The sequence below is a fragment of the Schistocerca americana genome, chromosome 1 (genome assembly GCF_021461395.2).
Source record: "Schistocerca americana isolate TAMUIC-IGC-003095 chromosome 1, iqSchAmer2.1, whole genome shotgun sequence".
Classification (NCBI taxonomy): Eukaryota; Metazoa; Arthropoda; class Insecta; order Orthoptera; family Acrididae; genus Schistocerca; species Schistocerca americana.
The window spans coordinates 880,899,336-880,921,488 of NC_060119.1; the positions used below are offsets into that span (position 1 = coordinate 880,899,336).

Below are 22,153 nucleotides of genomic sequence, written 5' to 3' on the forward strand. Positions count from 1 at the left end.
ATGTACCACAAGAATCGGTTCTCTGGCCGATCCTGTACACTATGCACACTACCGATTCATCCAGGACCGACCGCATACAGCTGGCGCTATGTGCGAATGTTACCGATATGTTCGCCCACAGCATGCGTCCGTACCTTCTCCAGCATCGACTATAGAGCACCTTTGGTGCGACAGCCAGTTGGGCAGTGAAGAGGTGGCTCAGGTTTGAGGGCGGCAGAACCCAGTGCGTCATCATTGCCTGCCGACCAGTTCTAACGGACCTTGGACAGATCAGCATCGTTGGCAGCACAGTTCTCTAAGGCGATACAGCATGTTACCTTGGCGTCACGCTGCACAAGGGCCTAAGGGAGCATCAGCATGTTGACGATGTCGGAATAGTGGCTACTGCGAGGCTCATCACCTTGTACCCGGTTCTCAATCCAAAGTCGGCATCGCCTCCAGATCTCTGCGTGATACTGTCCAAGACGCTGTTTCATCCTCTAGTCGAAAAAGCTGCGGCAGCATGAAGCGACACAGCAGAAAATGTCAAAGGCTCCAAACTATGCAGAATCGAGTGCTAAGGATAACGGTGCATATGGAGCACCATGTCCCATCAGACATCGTACACCAAACTGCTGACGTTCAACATCTGTCTGAACGTTACTGCGAGACTGGACGATCATTCTACAGAAAAACGCAGGCCTCGTGAAACCCGAAGAGCACAAAATATGTTTCCTAGCGTCATTCTAGTTAGCATCAGAAGACATTAAAGAAAATAGGTCATCAAGAAGACAAATAAACAATAACGAATAACAAGAACAAGCGTAAAAAGAACGACAGAAATAACTGGAAGATTTAAACTCCATAAAACACCAGGGAAGAAGAAATCCCGATGAAGATACATCGTTGTCGCAGCATCTGATGCAGCTGTTGAAATCTCCTGGGTTCGTACGCTCTTACAGGAACTTAGTGCCAACATGGAGAAACCATCTCAAGTCTCTGTGAACCACTAGCGCGCGTTACAATTAATGAAAAACAATGAACAACACAAAATGACACAACACTCTGACTTAAACTTTATTACTTTAGTGAGAAAATAAAATATGGTTCCATTCTTTTTACTGTGTGAGAAGACGGGATCAGTTGGCAGACATGTTCACCAAAGCACTTTCAAAATAAAATTTTTAAAGTAATTGCAAATCATTATGAATTGTGTCTTTAAAAGTAGAAAGCAAGAGTGGGATTGTTGCGTAGAACAGTTTATTGTGCTGATTATCCTTGAAATGTCTGTGTGTAGGTATAAGGAGCAGTCAATTGAAAACGAGGCAGATGGGAAGAAAGTAAGTAAACTGTTAATCAATTCAAAAGTAATCGCCATAACTGTCAATTCATTTATCCCAGTGTGAAACAAGACGGTCAGTGCCTTCATGGAAAAATGTTTGCGGTTGCCTACGGAAACACGATTGCATCCAGGCGTGTACCTCGTGGTCCGATGCAAGTCGACGCCAGCACATGTCTTCCTTCAGGGCTCCAAAAACATGGAAATCGCTTGGGGGAGAAATCGGAACTTTATGGAGGATATGTAAGATCATCAGAAAGAAACTTCTGTAGCGTAGTCCAAACGCCCAGGTATGTTGACGGACGAGATCATTACGTTGCAGCGTAACGCCCGCCGACATGTTTCCATGGCTACTACGGCTACACTGAGGAAGTTCCGCTGGAAAGCCCTTAGATATTGCCCGTACAGTCCGGATCCTCCCCACGGGATTTCCATATTTTTTGAGCCCTTAAGAAAGACATCCGCTTCGGACGAAGAGCACACCGGGGTACTATCATGATTTGTTAGGCAACTGTAAACATTTTTCCATGATGGCGTTGACCGTCATGTCTCACAGTGGAATAAATGTTAAATAGTTTATTTACTTTTTTCCCAAGTTTCTCGTTTTCTTTTGACTGTCCGTTATACGTATATGTCGCATCTGATGTAATTTTTGTCTTCGGCATATCTAACTGACACATGATCTTTTATTCCATAGCAGACCGTTTTTCTATTAGCATTGTTAATTGCTAGTGTTCTGTGTGCTGTGTTTAAATGTAGTTTCGCTCAAGAAATAAAAATTGTTCTTAATATGCTGTTATAACTTGATTACAGGCTATCCAACAGTTTGTGAAGCAATTTGGACAACGGGCTTCTGAGAAATGTGTTTAGAACTGCCTATTCGGACTACAAATGAATCAGTTACACAGAAATACAAACTTATGGCAGTAGCCCACCATGTCAGTTGCTCTACCTTCAGTCATGTTTCGGTTTTTGTAATTTTTTTCGTGTATGGAAATCAAATAATACTAAGATCACTTCTTACATGTCCTTATCATGAATATTACCCACTCTTATAATAGACGTATTGAGTAGGCATACAGGATGGATCAGTTTCATCCATAATGGAGAATAAATCGGGATAGGGATGAGATACAGCAAAATAAAAGTTGTAAGTGGCGAAGAGAGTCATGCATTGCTACTAGTGGCCGTGACCTTGAACGTTATTTTTCAAGATGATTTGGAAGTTCAAGGGGATTTTTTTGAAATGGGAATGTTAAAATTTGATTTAAAGTTCGAGAGAGCGGCAAGTTTTACGTATAAAACGATTCTTATTCAGGGTCATGACAAGGTTCAACCAAGTGACAACGTTTTTAGTTCTAGTAGGGATTAACTCGGAATAGAGGAGGGATACAGCAAAATATAATGTTAGACGCAGATTGGAAGGGGCATAATTATCGAAGGTCATCCAAAGATTGAGTTTTGTTTCATGGAAACTCCTATTTCTGATATCGGATCTGGTAAGAGAAGACATAGATTGGAACTTTATTTTTAATTAACGTGTTTATTTGCAAAAATAAATACATCACAGCGTATAAATGTTATTGCGGCATTTGCAAGACAGAGCAAACATCAATAAAACGTAGACCATTGATTTACAAATCGCTGGATGAATCTCCACCCCTCTCACTCCTCAAAATTCCCCTTCCCATTTGTATCTATCATTGCACGAGTATTCTGCTGTATTCCTCCTCTATTCTAAGTTAATCTCTACTAAACTAAAACATACTTGCTTATTTGACTTTCGTTGAACTAGCCATGACTTAGAATAATGTATCATTTTTTACGTAAAATTTGCCGTCCTTTTCAAATCTTGAATCAAATATTAGGGTCCCCCCCCCCCCCCCCAAAAAAAACACTTTAACCTACAAAACCTCTAGAAAATCACGTTCGGCAATGCGTGACTCTCTTTGCCACCAACAGCTTTTATCTAAAGCATTTTGCTGTATCTCATCTCCATCCCGAGCTCCCCATTATGGATTAAAATGGTCCACCCTGTACAGGGTTATTACAAATGATTGAAGTGATTTCACAGCTCTACAATAACTATATTGTTTGAGATATTTTCACAATGCTTTGCACACACATACAAAAACTCAAAAAGTTTTTTTAGGCATTCACAAATGTTCGATATGTGCCCCTTTAGTGACTCGGCAGACATCAAGCCGATAATCAAGTTCCTCCCACACTCGGCGCAGCATGTCCCCATCAATGAGTTCGAAAGCATCGTTGCTGCGAGCTCGCAGTTCTGGCACGTTTCTTGGTAGAGGAGGTTTAAACACTGAATCTTTCACATAACCCCATAGAAAGAAATCGCATGGGGTGAAGTCGGGAAAGCGTGGAGGCCATGACATGAATTGCTGATCATGATCTCCACCACGACCGATCCATCGGTTTTCCAATCTTCTGTTTAAGAAATGCCGAACATCATGATGGAAGTGCGGTGGAGCACCATCCTGTTGAAAGATGAAGTCGGCGCTGTCGGTCTCCAGTTGTGGTATGAGCCAATTTTCCAGCGTGTCCAGATACACGTGTCCTCTAACGTTTTTTTCGCAGAAGAAAAAGGGGCCGTAAACTTTAAACCGTGAGATTGCTCAAAACACGTTAACTTTTGGTGAATTGCGAATTTGCTGCACGAATGCGTGAGGATTCTCTACCGCCCAGATTCGCACATGTGTCTGTTCACTTCACCATTAAGAAAAAATGTTGCTTCATCACTAAAAACAAGTTTCGCACTGAACGCATCCTCTTCCATGAGCTGTTGCAACCGCGCCGAAAATTCAAAGCGTTTGACTTTGTCATCGGGTGTCAGTGCTTGTAGCAATTGTAAACGGTAAGGCTTCTGCTTTAGCCTTTTCCGTACGATTTTCCAAACCGTCGGCTGTGGTACGTTTAGCTCCCTGCTTGCTTTATTCGTCGACTTCCGCGGGCTACGCGTGAAACTTGCCCGCACGCGTTCAACCGTTTCTTCGCTCACTGCAGGCCGACCCGTTGATTTCCCCTTACAGAGGCATCCAGAAGCTTTAAACTGCGCATACCATCGCCGAATGGAGTTAGCAGTTGGTGGATCTTTGTTGAACTTCGTCCTGAAGTGTCGTTGCATTGTTATGACTGACTGATGTGAGTGCATTTCAAGCACGACATACGCTTTCTCGGCTCCTGTCGCCATTTTGTCTCACTGCGCTCTCGAGCGCTCTGGCGGCAGAAACCTGAAGTGCGGCTTCAGCCGAACAAAACTTTTTGAGTTTTTCTACGTATCTGTAGTGTGTTGTGACCATATGTCAATGAATGGAGCTACAGTGAATTTATGAAATCGCTTCAATCATTTGTAATAGCCCTGTGTATATACTACTTATACATCCATGAACGTTTGTGATCTTTTGTTCGAGGAGATCAGGAAATAAAAGAGTAATCTGTATGAAAATCAAAATAAAGCGTTATGGTGAAATAAAACAAAACATTAACTGAAATAAAGGCAGATTGTTCTCCTCCTAAATCAACATCTGCTGCTGGGTAATACAGAGTATCGTGTTACTCCTCCCCGTACACGGTGACGCAGTTGGCGCTTCCTTGGCATGCTGTCCCACAGTCATCCAGACCCATTGCTGCTCAAGTCTGTTCGACACTTCCACAGCGACACTCCTGGGCACATGCAGTGAATCAGACGGGTTTCCGCAACGACGCACCCCAAATTTCAACAAACCCGAAGAACGCTCAGTTGGGTTCTTCCCATCATATGCCCCTGGTCATGCCATTCAGTTTATTCCTGTCTCCTGGACAAAGGTGGACAGGAGGCGGCGTGGTTGCGGGCTAGTGCTTTATCGACTTGAAAGCCGAAATCATCTCGGATGTGTTGACTGCAGCTGGACAATAGGTTCGTGAACCCTTTTCCGTTGTTGCACAGTCCTCAAATTTCCCATAGGTGGCGAAGAGAGATGTTCGGCATCTGTGCGTGCTATTGGCACTAATGGTTGACTGACCCATTTCCTGCTGAACCAGCGGGACACCGTGACAGAAACGTGCCTTGGTATCTGGTAGTCTTCAGTCTCGCCAACGATGTTAATCAGGCATCAGACAAATCTTACACTCGACAGCCATGAAAACCCGACGACATTAACCAGATTCTGTTCCAGGTGCTTCCTTGCCCCTTTCGTTCTAGCGGACTTTTACTTTTCGCATTCTCTTCAGGGTATCTGAAAGTCGTGTGGCTTAGTGGTCTGGTGCCAGTCTTCTAACAGCACGCCGTTTCGGTGACTTGCGTGTCCCTGACCTATCCCAGCTATCCATCCGTTGATGTCGAATCCGGACCACGTGTCGTTTCTGTCGAATATTCACAGCACTGGGAAGTGAATGCTACCTTAGATTGAGAAATCCGTGGTCCGATAGGTATTCGATCCCGCGATCTTTCATTTCCACGCACGCGCTTTACTGCTAGACCATTGTTAATTCTGTTTTTGTTGCAAACACAAATAAAAACGCTCCTTCTTCTGGGCATAAAATGAATCTTCTTTGAGAAACATTCATAACTGGAAGTCCTTTTTGGTTGTAATTGCAAAACAATAATCGTCTCTTCTTGCAGTAAACCAAAAGTTAACTTCTTCGGCATGTGCTGTTACAAAGGCAAATCTCTCCTCTATGATATTTAATCAAATTAGAATGTTTTTTTTTATTTTAAAATCTGGTGTAGCCTCGACGGACCGTACTGCAGGTGCCTACACTGGCGTCCAGTCGATAGTACAGGTGAAAGGAAGACTGACTTTGACGTAGCGTCGACATCGAGGTCATTAGAGACGGAGCACAATATCGGGTTGTGCCAAAGATGGGGAAGGAAATCGGCCGTGCTCTTTCAGAGGAACCATCTCGGTATCTGCCTAGAGCGACTTTGACAAATCACGGAAAAACTTAAATCTGGCTAGCTGGACACAGGTTTGAACCATCGTCCTCCCGAGTGCGAGTCCAGTGAGCTAACCACTGCGCTGTCTCACTCGGTGGATCGTACAATGGCGAATACTGTCCTGGGATACGTTATGCCAGGCCAGATCGACTTGCTCACACAGTTCTGTAAGAGTTGTTGGTTGACGCGTCGCACGAGTTCTATCATATCCCACACGTACTCGATTGGAGACAAGTCGGGAAATAGTGCTGGCCAGAGAAGTTGCGGCACGTCTTGCAGAGCACGTTGACTTTCATGAGCGACCATTATCCTGTTGGGACAACACGTCACCTTCCTGCTTTAGGAACGGCAAAAGAATGGGTCTAACAACATTCTGTACGTGCCGAGCGCTGGTTAGCGACCCCTCCAGGAAGACCAAGGTTGAACGAAAGTTGAAGCTTATCGGACGCCAGATCATAAGGAATGGGGTGGAGCCAGTGTCTCTTGGACGAATGCATTCTACAACACAGCGCTCACCAGATTTGTGTCGTGCACCAAAACGAAATCACTTGTGTGCAGGCAGATTCTGTTTTCATCACTGAAGACCACGGCGTGCCATTCCATTCCTGAGTGATCTGACGACAGCAGTGGAGTCGCGCAGGTTGGTGCTATAGCGTGAGTGGCTAGAGGTGGGCTTGTCCGTAGTCCCAAGTCAATAACCGGTTCACAATAGTTCGTGTTGACACGTCTTGGCTTGGTGTGGTAGTGTGCGTTCTGTCACTGCTGGCCTCAAAATAGAACGATCCTTGCGGATGTCTGTGCTGCATGTGTAACACCATATCTTAGACACTACATACCTTTTCTGAGCATAGTACCGCTTCATAATGTAAAAACTACTGCTGCTGGAGAAAAACCAACGTTTGGGCCACGATTGCAGCGGCCTTCTTCTGGGTCTAATTAGACCCAAACCCAGAAGAAGGCCGCTGCAATCGTGGCCGAAACGTTGGTTTTTCTCCAGCAGCAATAGTTTTTACATTATGAAGCGGTACTGTACCCAGCCCCCCATGAACCATGGACCTTGCCATTGGTGGGGAGGCTTGCGTGCCTCAACGATACAGGTAGCCGTACCGTAGGTGCAACCACAACGGAGGGGTATCTGTTGAGAGGCCAGACAAACGTGTGGTTCCTGAAGAGGGGCAGTAGCCATTTCAGTAGTTGCAGGGGCAACAGTCTGGATGATTGACTGATCTGGCCTTGTAACACTAACCAAAATGGCCTTGCTGTTCTGGTACTGCGAACGGGTGAAAGCAAGGGGAAACTACAGCCGTAATTTTTCCCGAGGGCATGCAGCTTTACTGTATGATTAAATGATGATGACGTCCTCTTGGGTAAAATATTCCGGAGGTAAAATAGTCCCCCATTCGGATCTCCGTGCGGGGACTACTCAACACGATATTGTTTTCAGGAGAAAGAAAACTGGCGTTCTACGGATCGGAGCGTGGAATGTCAGATCCCTTAATCGGGCAGGTAGGCTAGAAAATTTAAAAAGGGAAATGGATAGGTTAAAGTTAGATATAGTGGGAATTAGTGAAGTTCGGTGGCAGGAGGAACAAGACTTCTGCTCAGGTGAATACAGGGTTATAAATACAAAATCAAATAGAGGTAATGCAGGAGTAGGTTTAATAATGAATATAAAAATAGGTATACGGGTAAGTTACTACAAACAGCATAGTGAACGCATTATTGTGGCCAAGATAGCCACGAAGCCCACGCCTACTACAGTAGTACAAGTTTATATGCCAACTAGCTCTGCAGATGACGAAGAAATTGATGAAATGTATGATGAGATAAAAGAAGTTATTCAGATTGTGAAGGGAGACGAAAATTTAATAGTCATGGGTGACTGGAATTCGTCAGTAGGAAAAGGGAGAGAAGGAAACATAGTAGGAGAATATGGATTGGGGCTAAGAAATGAAAGAGGAAGCCGCCTGGTAGAATTTTGCACAGAGCACAACATAATCATAGCTAACACTTGGTTCAAGAATCATAAAAGAAGGTTGTATACATGGAAGAACCCCGGAGATACTAAAAGGTATCAGATAGATTATATAATGGTAAGACAGAGATTTAGGAACCAAGTTTTAAATTGTAAGACATTTCCAGGGGGAGATGTGGACTCTGACCACAATCTATTGGTTATGACCTGTAGATTAAAACTGAAGAAACTGCAAAAAGGTGGGAATTTAAGGAGATGGGACCTGGATAAACTGAAAGAACCAGAGGTTGTACAGAGTTTCAGGGAGAGCATAAGGGAACAATTGACAGGAATGGGGGAAAGAAATACAGTAGAAGAAGAATGGGTAGCTTTGAGGGATGAAGTAGTGAAGGCAGCAGAGGATCAAGTAGGTAAAAAGATGAGGGCTAGTAGAAATCCTTGGGTAACAGAAGAAATATTGAATTTAATTGATGAAAGGAGAAAATATAAAAATGCAGTAAATGAAGGAGGCAAAAAGGAATACAAACGTCTCAAAAATAAGATCAACAGGAAGTGCAAAATGGCTAAGCAGGGATGGCTAGAGGACAAATGTAAGGATGTAGAGGCTTATCTCACTAGGGGTAAGATAGATACTGCCTACAGGAAAATTAAAGAGACCTTTGGAGATAAGAGAACAACTTGTATGAATATCAAGAGCTCAGATGGAAACCCAGTTCTAAGCAAAGAAGGGAAAGCAGAAAGGTGGAAGGAGTATGTAGAGGGTCTATACAAGGGTGATGTACTTGAGGACAATATTATGGAAATGGAAGAGGATGTAGATGAAGATGAAATGGGAGATATGATATTGCGTGAAGAGTTTGACAGAGCACTGAAAGACCTGAGTCGAAACGAGGCCCCCGGAGTAGACAACATTCCATTAGAACTACTGACAACCTTGGGAGAGCCTGTCCTGGCAAAACTCTACCATCTGGTGAGCAAGGTGTATGAGACAGGCGAAATACCCTCAGACTTCAAGAAGAATATAATAATTCCAATCCCAAAGAAAGCAGGTGTTGACAGATGTGAAAATTACCGAACTATCAGTTTAATAAGTCACAGCTGCAAAATACTAACGCGAATTCTTTACAGACGAATGGAAAAACTGATAGAAGCCGACCTCGGGGAAGATCAGTTTGGATTCCGTAGAAATGTTGGAACACGTGAGGCAATACTGACCCTACGACTTATCTTAGAAGAAAGATTAGGGAAAGGCAAACCTACGTTTCTAGCATTTGTAGACTTAGAGAAAGCTTTTGACAATGTAGATTGGAATACTCTCTTTTAAATTCTGGAAGTGGCAGGGGTAAAATACAGAGAGCGAAAGGCTGTTTACAATTTGTACAGAAAGCAGATGGCAGTTATAAGAGTCGAGGGGTGTGAAAGGGAAGCAGTGGTTGGGAAGGGAGTGAGACAGGGTTGTAGCCTATCCCCGATGTTATTCAATCTGTATATTGAGCAAGCAATAAAGGAAACAAAAGAAAAGTTCGGAGTAGGTATTAAAATCCATGGAGAAGAAATAAAAACTTTGAGGTTTGCCGATGACATTGTAATTCTGTCAGAGACAGCAAAGGACTTGGAAGAGCAGTTGAACGGAATGAACAGTGTCTTGAAAGGAGGGTATAAGATGAACATCAACAAAAGCAAAACAAGGATAATGGAATGTAGTCGAATTAAGTCGGGTGGTGCTGAGGGAATTAGATTAGGAAATGAGACACTTAAAGTAGTAAAGGAGTTTTGCTATTTGGGGAGCAAAATAACTGATGATGGTCGAAGTAGAGAGGATATAAAATGTAGTCTGGCAATGGCAAGGAAAGCAATTCTGAAGAAGAAAAATTTGTTAACATCGAGTATAGATTTAAATGTCAGAAAGTCGTTTCTGAAAGTATTTGTATGGAGTGTAGCCATGTATGGAAGTTAAACGTGGACGATAAATAGCTTAGACAAGAAGAGAATAGAAGCTTTCGAAATGTGGTGCTACAGAAGAATGCTGAAGATTAGATGGGTTGATCACATAACTAATGAGGAGGTATTGAATAGAATTGGGGAGAAGATTAGCTTGTGGCACAACTTGACTAGAAGAAGGGATCGGTTGGTAGGACATGTTCTGAGGCATCAAGGGATCACCAATGCAGTATTGGAGGGGAGTGTGGAAGGTAAAAATCGTAGAGGGAGACCAAGAGATGAATACACTAAGCAGATTCAGAAGGATGTAGGCTGCAGTAGGTACTGGGAGATGAAGAAGCTTGCACAGGATAGAGTAGCATGGAGAGCTGCATCAAACCAGTCTCAGGACTGAAGACCACAACAACAACAACAACAACAACAACTATACCCAGAAAACTTTTATGTCGGCTGACTCTGACCGCGGAAGCCTACGCATTTATACACACCTTTTGTTGATTCATTTAGCTTTCTATTCTGTTCAACATCCTACCGTTGAATTTCTTTAATTAGTGTATGATTAATTCAATACTGTAATGAAGTGTAATCTCTGTAATATGCACAATATGAGCAAATGATATTTTGTCTTCCTCACATAATCTCTTTGGTTATCTTTGAGGTTGAATAGTTTTGTTTAAATAATTTTTTTTGTAGAAATATCAATATGTGCAAATGTTCTGTTTTAATTAATATGTTTGGTTGCTGTTATGTAAACTGCTGACCTTCACTTAGGGTTCTTGGTTATTTTGTATGTAAGAGGTGTTGTGGTTTCCCTCCGGAACGGAACTTAGTAGCGCGCGCAAATTGTGGTTGGCGTAGGTAGAAGAGGTGGACCAAGAGTCAGTCGGGGACGAGCTACCAAAATATCAACCGCTCATGTAAAAGTTGTGTATTGTGCTGGTTCCGAGAGAGAGGCTTTTTCTGACGTCTTCCAATGCCTCGGATGGATGGACAAAGAGCTGGAACTATTCTGGAATTGGTATCTATCATCACCACCAAGAAATGACAGAGTCCAGCAATTCTACCTGCAAATCCACCTACCAACATGCAATCGCCATCACATTGCGCAATCACTGTAATGGAACACTATAGTATTGTACAGTGAAGGATCAGTTAATAGGATGTTATAGTGTACCCAAATATAAGGTAAAATTTGACTAAACTCTTGTACCTACCGCGATTTATCCTCAGTCACATATCCACTTAGGGTCCCTTCCACGTTAAAGTGTTTGCCGAGTGTCCTTTACTGAAGGCATATTAAAATTAATATGGCAATAGAGTGTTCTAAAATTAATATTGTTTGTTGAAAGGATCTTACAAATATCTCAAATTTGTGTTTCACTGCAATAAAAGTTAAGTCAAATTCTGTGCAATATTGGGTTCCTCTTGTGTATTAAAAGTGCATATTAATGTTGTAACAGGATCCATAGTTTGTCTATTGTGCTCATGCTACATAACGATTGATAGAAAGACAACTATCTATGAAAACAGTAACTTCTTTATTCAAAAGACAGTGAGAAGTAATCTGTTAGTGAATTCCATTTAATTTTCATTCTAAATAAAAAGATGTTTAGCAGTGAGAGACTTAATCTATGCACAATAACTAATTTTGCGGTACATCATATCTATATTTCATATCAGATAGGAATATGTTTGTAAAGTAATATTTTTGATTCTAAAGTGCACTGTAACAGTAATATTATTGAAACCACTCAGTTTGACTAAGCCCCGAAGATAGTAGTGTGCATCGTTATCTGTTATATTTATGCAAATAGTTTGTTCTGCTCTAGCTGTCAACTCCAAACTTTACGTTAACATATGCAGGTGTCAGAGTTCATCGCACTCGCGTATGGCAAAATATAGGTTGTGTTTGTCCGTTAAAGTTACTCATACCTACTTTCTTAAACAAGAATGTTAATCATTCTCATGCCTAATTAGGCTGGCGACCGTTTTCTTTATTCTTTGAATAGAGTAGATAGGTAAAAAATTGTTTGTATTTACGTAATTTTGACTTTCACTTCCGATAAGCTACCCCGTCAGGTACAACGCGGTCAACATAACAAAATTCCTCTCAGAGGGTAACACTGCCCTGTTTCTTTATACTATAATTGCTTGAATAAAAATAATTTCATTATACAAACTGCCTCCAGCTTTGAGGTTATGGTATAGCAGTAGCGGACTTCCAGAACCTCGGGACTGATGACCACAGATGTTAAGTCCCATAGTGCTCAGAGCCATTTCCAGAACCTCATCTACAGGTGTGAGAATGTTCGTGTGACGGCTGACACCAGCATCGTTGCACAACTGACACAGTACATCCAGCTTGTGTGTCAGTTCTCCGAAAGGACCATTCCGCCATTCAGAAGGTCTCAGATTGACCCGTTATAGCTCGCTCACTTGGCTTGAGGAAGCACGAGTGCGTCTCCATGGCGCGGTTGCCTGCTTGCTTCACACATTTGCACCGTACTGAGTCTTCTGGCTGTGAGCATTCCCTATTAAAGGGTAGACACAGATGACGCTCTGGTAACAATGCCACTACGCTATCTGCTGAAGAACGAAGATGAAAACAGTGTCGGTACATCTACGGATACCGTCATCGGATAAAAATAGACGTCCTCTCCCCATATATACAAATTTTTTTCCAGCAGTGTGTTTCAGACGGGTTTAATAATCCTTAACTGCGCGTTTAAACGTATGCGAGCTCTCGACAGCACATGCCCAAGTTAAGACCTTCAGTGGGTACCTTTCACTGACATACCGATTTCCCGTGGCGTCTGTAAACAGCCGAGCGCTCGTGAAGCATTGCGGACAAGGCGACTAGTGTGACGTCACAAGTTCGTTGCGGGACCCAGATTCGTCGTGGGCTCGCTCAAACAGAACTGATAACTAGGCCCGACTCGTGGTGCCTAAAAGGTATGATTTGTAGAGACCTTAACTCTTGGTCAGCTGCTATCAGTACGAGGCTCTTTTCAGTTCTGTGGCTGACAGCAGCTGTCCAACGTTCGAGCGACGTCGCTCTGTTATACGCTTATTCCGCGGTTCACCTCCCTACTGACAACACTAAGGCCAGTATTACACTATCAAATTTCTTTGTCAAAGATGTGATCAAATATTCCGTCAAATATATTTGACAAAGATCTTTGACGTAGCGCTAGAAGGGGTATTACACTGCCATCATATTTTTCGTCAAAGTTCAAGATGGCTGACAACAACAACATGTTATTAACCGCAGCAGTTGCATGTACCACAATTGCACTGTGTGCACATGCGGAAGAGAAGCGGCGGAAAAAAGGAAACATACCTGGCTGAAGCCATGGGTTTTACGACGATACGATAAAAGCATTCAACAAAACTTGTTACGTGAGCTTATAGTGGAGGACGTCAAGTCGTACATCAATTACTTAAGAATGGATGAGCATACATTTCTGTATGTGCTCAGTGAAGTGTATCCTCATATCACAAGGAATAATATTCACTTAAGAACTTCTACATCTGCAGAAGACAGGCTCACTGTAACACACTGATTCCTTGCTACAGGAGAGGGTTAGGTTAGGTTAGGTTAGGTCAGGTCAGGTCAGGTCAGATCAGAGTAGGTTAGGTCAGGTCAGGTCAGGTCTCCAATCTTCTTAATCTATTTTTGTATTCAGGGTGCCTCACATTGTAAAGCGCCTCATCAGCTTCATACATCTCTCGTAATTTTGTAGTTGTCGGCACACACCAACTGGATTTACCGGTAATGTTTATAAAAACACTACAGACGACAGCACGCTGCAGCGATGCTAGCGCTCCATGTGGTAACATGTCACATCGCAGTGAACCGAAGACAAGCGACTTCTTTGATCAAATCTACAGCGAGGCCCTAGATTTGGTCAAATATTGGACGACATTTGACAAAGTTCACTATTAAACCATCTAATAACTTTGACAAAGATTTTTGATAAAGATATTTGACAAAGAAATTTGACAGTGTAATACCGGCCTAAGAGCGTAAAGTGACAATGCATGTACAGTGTGAATTTGAGATGGCCCTTTCAGGCGTGTTGGCACGTGGCGCATTGTTCCGTTCACGCATGGAGGCACAGGGTACTCTATTTAACTAAAGGATTACTTTTAAAGTCATTACACGGGCGGCCTGTCGGCAGTGCAGAGCATCATGAAAGTCATTTCCAATTAAGAAACACACTCTGCGGGATGGTGCAAAATATTTTGTGGTCAGTTTATTTTAATATGAAATCAGATGAGCTGCTTGAACAATTACGAATCAGTCGGCACAGCAAAGTAGCGTTGCCGCAGAAGTGGGAGCCGTTCGTGGCAGTACTCACCAGCGCATGGCGCAGCCGCACAGGCCAGCAGCAGCACAGCCAGCAGCGTCGCGCGCTCCATCTGCCGGCACTCTGCAACAAAGGAAAGAGGCGCCTCGTGACGGCGTGTTCACATTAACGTGGCGGCCGGGTGTGGGTCCTGCCTGGCGGCGGATTAGCCGAAGCCACCGCGAATAGCGCCGCCAAATCCCGGGCTCCGGCCTCGGCGCACAGTGAAACGCTCCTGCATCCTAACAGAGTTCCCACACTGCTGAGGCAGCGTCGGTATCACGTAAGATATTGTAACAAATATTAGACACATTTAACATTTTTCCCTGAGAGGTCTCGCTCGCTCGCTCTCTCTCTCACACACACACGCACAAGCGCACACAAATACCGGGTGATCAAAAGTCAGTATAAATTTGAAAACTTAATAAACCACGGAATAATGTAGATGGAGGGGTAAAAATTGACATACATGCTTGGAATGACATGGGGTTTATTAGAACAAAAAAAAAAAAAAAAAAAAAAAAAAAAAAAAAAACAAAAAAACACCATATTGCTAGATGCGTGAAAGATCTCTTGCGCGCGTCGTTTGGTGATGATCGTGTGTCAACCGCCACTTTCGTCATGCTTGGCCTCCCAAGTCCCCAGACCTCAGTCCGTGCGATTATTGGCTTTGGGGTTACCTGAAGTTGCAAGTGTATCGTGATCGACCGACATCTCTAGGAATACTGAAAGACAACATCCGACACCAATGCCTCACCATAACTCCGGACATGCTTTACAGTGCTGTTCACAACATTATTCCTCGACTACGGCTATTGTTGTGGAATGATGGTGGACATATTGAGCATTTCCTGTAAAGAACATCATCTTTGCTTTGTCTTACTTTGTTATGCTAATTATTGCTATTCTGATCAGATGAAGCGCCATCTGTCCGACATTTTTCGAACGTTTGTATTTTTTTTGGTTCTAATAAAACCCCATGTCATTCCAAGCATGTGTGTCGATTTGTACCTCTCTATCTACATTATTCCGTGATTTATTCAGTTTTCAAATTTATACTGACTTTTTGATCACCCGGTATATACAGGAGCGCTTTCTTACAGCTTACGCTATCACTGATTTGTACTCAATAAGTACACACCTCAACAAAAGTTTACTGCAATGACTTCTTATAGTACCCCAATTAAGCTTTGTGCAATGCGTTGTTGGCAAAATAAACATAATTCCTTCTGAAAACAAGAACTATTTTGGTTAGTTACAAAACAAGGCAGGCTCCCTCAAAAGTGTACATCTTGAAAACAAAAACAGTGAAAATTTTTATCTCATGATGACGATTATCAGTCTTTAGTAGTCATTACATCCTCCCTGCAGAGGGATGAGTTCTTCCACTCTGCGAGGCATGCTCTGGATGAATCAAGTTTATCTTGACGTATGACGTCCCTATCCTCAGTGGCAGCTTCAGTGAGGTCCTGAAAATTGTCAGGTGGATTCGGACGCTATGCCGTGGCCACCTTCAACATGCATTCATGTCTGGGTACTATGCTGGTCAAAGCATTCGGTTGATGCTGCACGTATGAAGATATTGAGACAAGACTAGAGTACGGTGCGGTCTTTTATTTTCATCGACAACGACGATGTTGTCACCCACTTCACTCACGTCTTTAGGGCCTTACAATCGTTTGCAGGACCTGTTGGAGGTATCGGGGACCAGTCTAACTGCCGTAGTCGGGATAAAGGGGTCCGCTGTCCCATCATTATGCCGCCCGGAACATTACACTTCCACCTGCAAACGGGTGGACTTCCTGAAAGTATCGGCGTTTCTGGTGTCGTCTAGCGCTTCTCCAAACCTTAGCACGCCTAGTGTCCGGTCGCCAACCAGTCCTGGTCTCATCAGCAAACATGACATTACTTCATTCTCCAATGGTCCAGTGTTGATGTGCGAGAGCCAGGTCCTTCGACTGCATCGGTTCCACTGGTTCAGTGCAAAACGTCTCATTGCTCTTGTGGAATGAAGAATCCCCTGATGCAATCTTTTACACACTGTTTTGTCCGAGATACGAATCCCTGCTGCCAGGTAGAAGTCATTTCCAATACTTCTGGCAGCTGATGTTCGGCGCCTGCGAGCCGACAATTGGAGGAAACGATCCTGCATTGGTGTTGTCATGCGAGGATGACCACTGCGATGCCTGTTGTTCACATTTCCCATTTCTGTGTACTTTCTCCACACATTAGACACACCGCTTTGAGTGACACGTAACCGATCGGCAACGTCTTGCTGTGTATGACCTGCAGAAAGTAAAGCCACTATCCTGACTCTGTCAGAGCGTTGCACGCCTCTATGTGGGGTGTTACTGCAGTGCTGGACACAAACTGAATGAAGCTGCTGTTGATACTGGACTGCTCGTGGTGTGCCGCTTTGGCAGCGGCATGTTTACATGACCGGGAAACAGCCACAAAGCACGCTCTACTATATGGGCTCTCGCCCGGTTAGCCGTGCGGTCTAAAGCACGGCTTTCCGGAATGGGAAGGAGCGCCTGGTCCCCGGCACGAATCCGTCCAGCGGACTTGTGTCGAGGTCCGGTGAGCCGGCCAGTCTGTGGATGGTTTTTAGCCGGTTCTCCATCTGCCTCGGCGAATGCGGGCTGGTTCCCCTTCCCTTATTCCCCCTCAGCTACATTATGTCGGCGATTGCTGCGCAGACAAGTTCTCCACGTACGCGTACACCACCATTACTCTACCACGCAAACATAGGGGCTACACTCGTCTGGTATGAGATGTTCCCTGGGGGGGGGGGGAGGGGGGGGGGGAGGGGGGGAGGGAAAGGGGGTCCACTGGGGGGGCCGAACCGCACAATAACCCTGAAAGAGTGGTTCGGTGTGGGACGGCGGAGGGGTGAAGTGGACTGCGGTAGTCGTCGTGTGGTTGTGACCGCTGCGGCTGCGGCGGGGAAGGAGACTCTCCGTCGTTTCTAGGCCCTCAGTTAACATACAATACGATACAATACAATACAATATGGGCTCTAACTGGATAATGCACGTAGTACCTAGGTCAATGAGACCTCTAGTGTCGTTAACCACATTTTACGGTAGCATTCCGAACTTTTGTTGAGCAGTGTACATCGTGTTTTTCGGAACGAACATTCAGTCACAGAGTAAATTTCATTTGCAACGGATCCGTGATCCGATTCGTATTTGTACACTCCATGAGCCAATCTCTCATACCAACAGCCTACGCGCCTTCTCTGTAGGCGTCAAAAGCTCAGCCCACTCCCTAGTTGACGGGGGGCATCCCCGCGTCACCTGTGATGTTGGGTCCAGCAGATATGGGTAAGGGTAAGATTCGGAACGCCGTAGTAGTATCGATATATATATATAACCCTTACAATATACTGTAGTTTGAAACTGAATGAAGGAATTTCTTTTGGGTAACGCCTTCTATTCAGTGGAAAGAAAGTCTTGAAATTAATTACGACTGTAATACTATACTTGACAAATTTAAATAATTTCACGATATTGCACTTAAATAAAATGAACACCCTTCCACGCTGCGGAGACCCCTCAATGTGGTATCCATGTAATACGATTCACATCGCGAGATGTAACAGTATTGGAAACAATCGTAGTAAGGTTGCAGAAGACAGGAATTGACATTCCCAGGTCTGAGGAAGGCAAGGACGTATCATCTCTGATAACACTATTACTAGTAAAGCAGTCCTCAGCTTGATGGATGCACTATTACGTCCGAAGAACGTTTCCCTGGTTCAGGCTACCTACGACTGCGGGTAGAATATTGTTGGGTCGTATTGTGACACAGAGTAGTTTGGACTTGGGGCGTTTGGCGTGTCGGCGGAGGAACCCACCGGTCAGTGATCTGTATACTACGTGGATGGAGAACACTCACATTTGGTGCACAGAACTTCCGCGTGCCGTCAACTTCACGTCATCTGTATTGTAGCCAGACGAAAGGTTTCTATCGATCAGTGTGTGACTAAGGACTGTTTACGTGATGATGATGATGACGTTTGGTTTTTGGGTCGCTCAACTGCGCGGTCATCAGCGCCCGTATAAAGTCCCAACTTTTACACAGTGCAATTTTGACACAGTCCAATCTAGCCACTGTCACGAATGATGATTATAATGAAATGATGAGGACAACACAAAAACCCGGTCCCTTGGTAGAGAAAATCCCCAACTCGGCTTGGAATCGTGCGTGATCCAAAGGCAGCAACGCTAGCCACCAGACCGCCAGCTGCGGACAAGGACTGTTTACGTATTTCTAGTTATTAACCTAAAGCCATTGATTGTAACATTGGTCGAAATGGTTCAAATGGCTCTGAGCACTATGCGACTTAACTTCTGTGGTCATTAGTCGCCTAGAACTTAGAACTAATTGAACCTAACTAACCTAAGGACATCACACACATCCATGCCCGAGGCAGGATTCGAACCTGCGACCGGTGCGGCCGCTCGGCTCCAGACTGTAGCGCCTATAACCGCACGGCCACTCTGGCCGGCACATTGGTCGAAGTACACTACTACCAGAGAAACACAAGATTTCAATACATTATAAGATGAGCGCACCATGTAAATGGAAACACTCCTTCCTTTAGATATGCTGAAAGTTTTACTGTCTCTCTGGTTTCGTTCCTGCAAATGGTGCATAAATTATTAAAATAAAACTGTCAAAGCTCATTTACCATGTATGTATTTCAGCAAGTTGATAAGCATTTGTAACATTGCCCGAAACCCATTACCCGCCGTTTGTACACAACTCCCCCCCCCCCCCCCCCCCCCCTGACAAAGTAGACCAAGTGTAATACCCAGAACTGCACATAATTATCCTAAAAAGTCGATATTTAATGTACTGTTGATAGAAATATATTTTCACCAGCGCAATAGGTGACTCTACGACGCTCAGTGGGAACGTGGATGCTGGGAGGCAGCACTGCATCACTTCATACACGAAGTGTGCGAAAACGTATTTCGTTTTATATGACAAGCAGGTGCCCTTAATATCACTTTCGAAATCATTTCTCGTCTCACTGTGTCGTAATTGTTATCATCAGCTGTGGCATGTCTGTACAAACGATGTCAACTCTGCTGTTTGGGACATTTGATTTTAGTAGTAGTAGTAGTAGTAATAGTTTACAGTTTTATTCATCTGTAGATCACTTTTACAAGGCTACGGGATATACATGTTTTCGTATCACAATAAAAATGATATTATAAATAATAAAATAATATATATAAAATATAAAATAATATAATAAAAATGATATTATAAATAGAAATTATATATATATATATATATATATATATATATATATATATATATATATATATATCCTTCCACACTACAGAGACCCCTCTCTGCGGTACCTCGAGGTGGTGTGTCCCATCGCTCGTGCGTCGACCATCACACCACCTTCAAAGTCTCTTAATTCTTCATAACCTGCCATTGTAGCAGCAGTAGCCGATCTAGCAACTGCTCCAGACACTTTTCTTCTATAGGCATTGCCGATCGCAGCGCAGTCTTCTGCCTGTTTACATGTCTCTGTACGATACGTGACTGCCATCCTCCGACGGATAGTGCAACTATATCGGCAGCATATTGGCGAGGCATTCGTTTTCATGGACGACAATTCGCTCCCCCATGGTGCACGTCTTGTGAATGACTTCCTTCAGGATAACGACATCGCTCGACTAGAGTGACCAGCATGTTCTCCAGACATGAACCCTATCGAACATGCCTGGGATAGATCGAAAAGGGCTGCTTATGGCCGACGTGACCCACCAACCACTCTGAGAGATCTATGCCGGATCGCCGTTGAGGAGAGGGACAATCTGGACCATCAGTGCCTTGATGAACTTGTGGATAGTATGCCATGACGAATACAGGCATGCATCAATGCAAGAGGACGTGCTACTGGGTATTAGAGGTAAAGGTGTGTCCAACAATCTGGACCACCACCTCTGAAGTCCTCGCAGTGTGGTGGTACAATACGCAATGTGTGGTTTTCATGAGCAATAAAAAGGGCAGAAATGTTTATGTTGATCTCTATTCCATTTTTTTGTACAGGTTCCGGAAATCTCGGTACCGAGGGGATGCAAAACTTCTTTTGATGTGTGTATTTCCTGTACATACTACATCCGAGCATATGATCATTGGGAAAGGATATTCAAATCCACGACTGTCGGGAGTAATCAGTTAGGTGGTTTAAGAGCAGACGTACAAATAATAAATTATGAAATGTTTTTGTATTCCAGAGACCTCACAAACTTTTTTTTGTTTTACGATAAGCGTTGAACATTGTAGTAACTCTAGGACTGTGAAGTAGATTGTGCTTGCTATTAGAAAATGCCTATCAGTGAACAGGACTGGAATGATCTATGGCGTACAGAGTGTATATGGAACTTCGGTAGCCGTTACTGAGCTAAAGCTAAGGCTGGAGACTCTGTCTAGTGAAAATGGTAATTGAATAACGGGGTGTGGGGCTGCGTGTGCTGCTCGGATGCATCTGTGACGGATGTCCTGCTAACACGACGCTGCGCACTTAGCCGACGGATGGCGTATCACCAGCCACAGGAAGATGGCAATGATTTGCAAAATAAACACAAGGAACTATGGGATTATTGTAACGGACCTATTGAACTCTCACGAGAAATTTAGAAACCTCCAGATGAAAGTCCCCCCTCCATTTATACGCATACAGGCGTCAGGTGTTCACGGTCTACTTCTGCATCTATATCTGCATCTGCCACTAGAGTTCTCTGAGCATGACCGTAACGCTCTCACGCTTACTAAACGAACCAGTAACGATACAGGCTGTTCTTTGTTGGATCTTCTCTAATTCCTGCTAAGAGCCGCAGACTGACGAACAGCACTTAAGAACTGATCGAGCGAATGTTTTTAAAGCTACCTCCTCCGTAGATGAATCACAATTCCTTGGCAAATCTGCAAGACGAAATCGTTCCGGCCAAATCGTTCTGGACAAATGACACGAGAGACAGAAAACAATGGGAGCCAGCTATCAGTGCCGTGCAGTGGATAAAACACTGGATTCATACTCGGAAGGAACAGAATTCACATCTCCCTCCGAACAGTCTGACTTAGGCACGACTGAGACCAGGTACAGCTGCGGCCAATTTTCCGTGGAACACAAGCTGTTTGTATGTGTAATAAGTCAATGTTGCAAAGTACTGACACGAATTCTTTACAAATCAGTTTGGATTCCAGAGAAATGTAGGAACACACGAGGCAATATCGAACCTACGACTTCCCTTAGAAGATAGGTAAAGGAAAGACAAACCTATGTTTATAGCATCTGTAAACTTAGAGAAAGCTTTTGAGAATATTGGCTGGAATACTCTATGAAATTCTGAGGGCAGCAGTGGTAGCACAGAAACCAGACGGCAATTGTAAGAGTCGAGGGACAGGATATGGGAGCAGTAATTGAGGAAGAAGTGAGGTAGGGTTGCAGCTTAATGATCCCCTATGTTATTAAGTCTGTAACACTGAAAAAGCAATAAAGGAAACGCAAAATTTGGAGTAGGAATTTAAAGTTCAGGAAGAAGAAATAAAAACTTTGAGGTTTGCGATGATACTGTAATTCTATCAGAGACAGCAAAAGACTTCGA

General features: G+C 43.7%; 1 protein-coding gene across 1 annotated transcript in view; it reads right to left on the reverse strand.

The window, feature by feature from the left end:
* Window positions 1-22,153, reverse strand: part of LOC124614330 (cadherin-87A) — a 698,834-nt gene that overhangs the window by 250,561 nt on the left and 426,120 nt on the right. Inside the window, exon 4 of the mRNA XM_047142934.1 lies at window positions 14,529-14,600. Within this exon, the coding sequence (XP_046998890.1) occupies window positions 14,529-14,600 (72 nt within the window). The remainder of the gene's footprint in view (window positions 1-14,528; window positions 14,601-22,153) is intronic.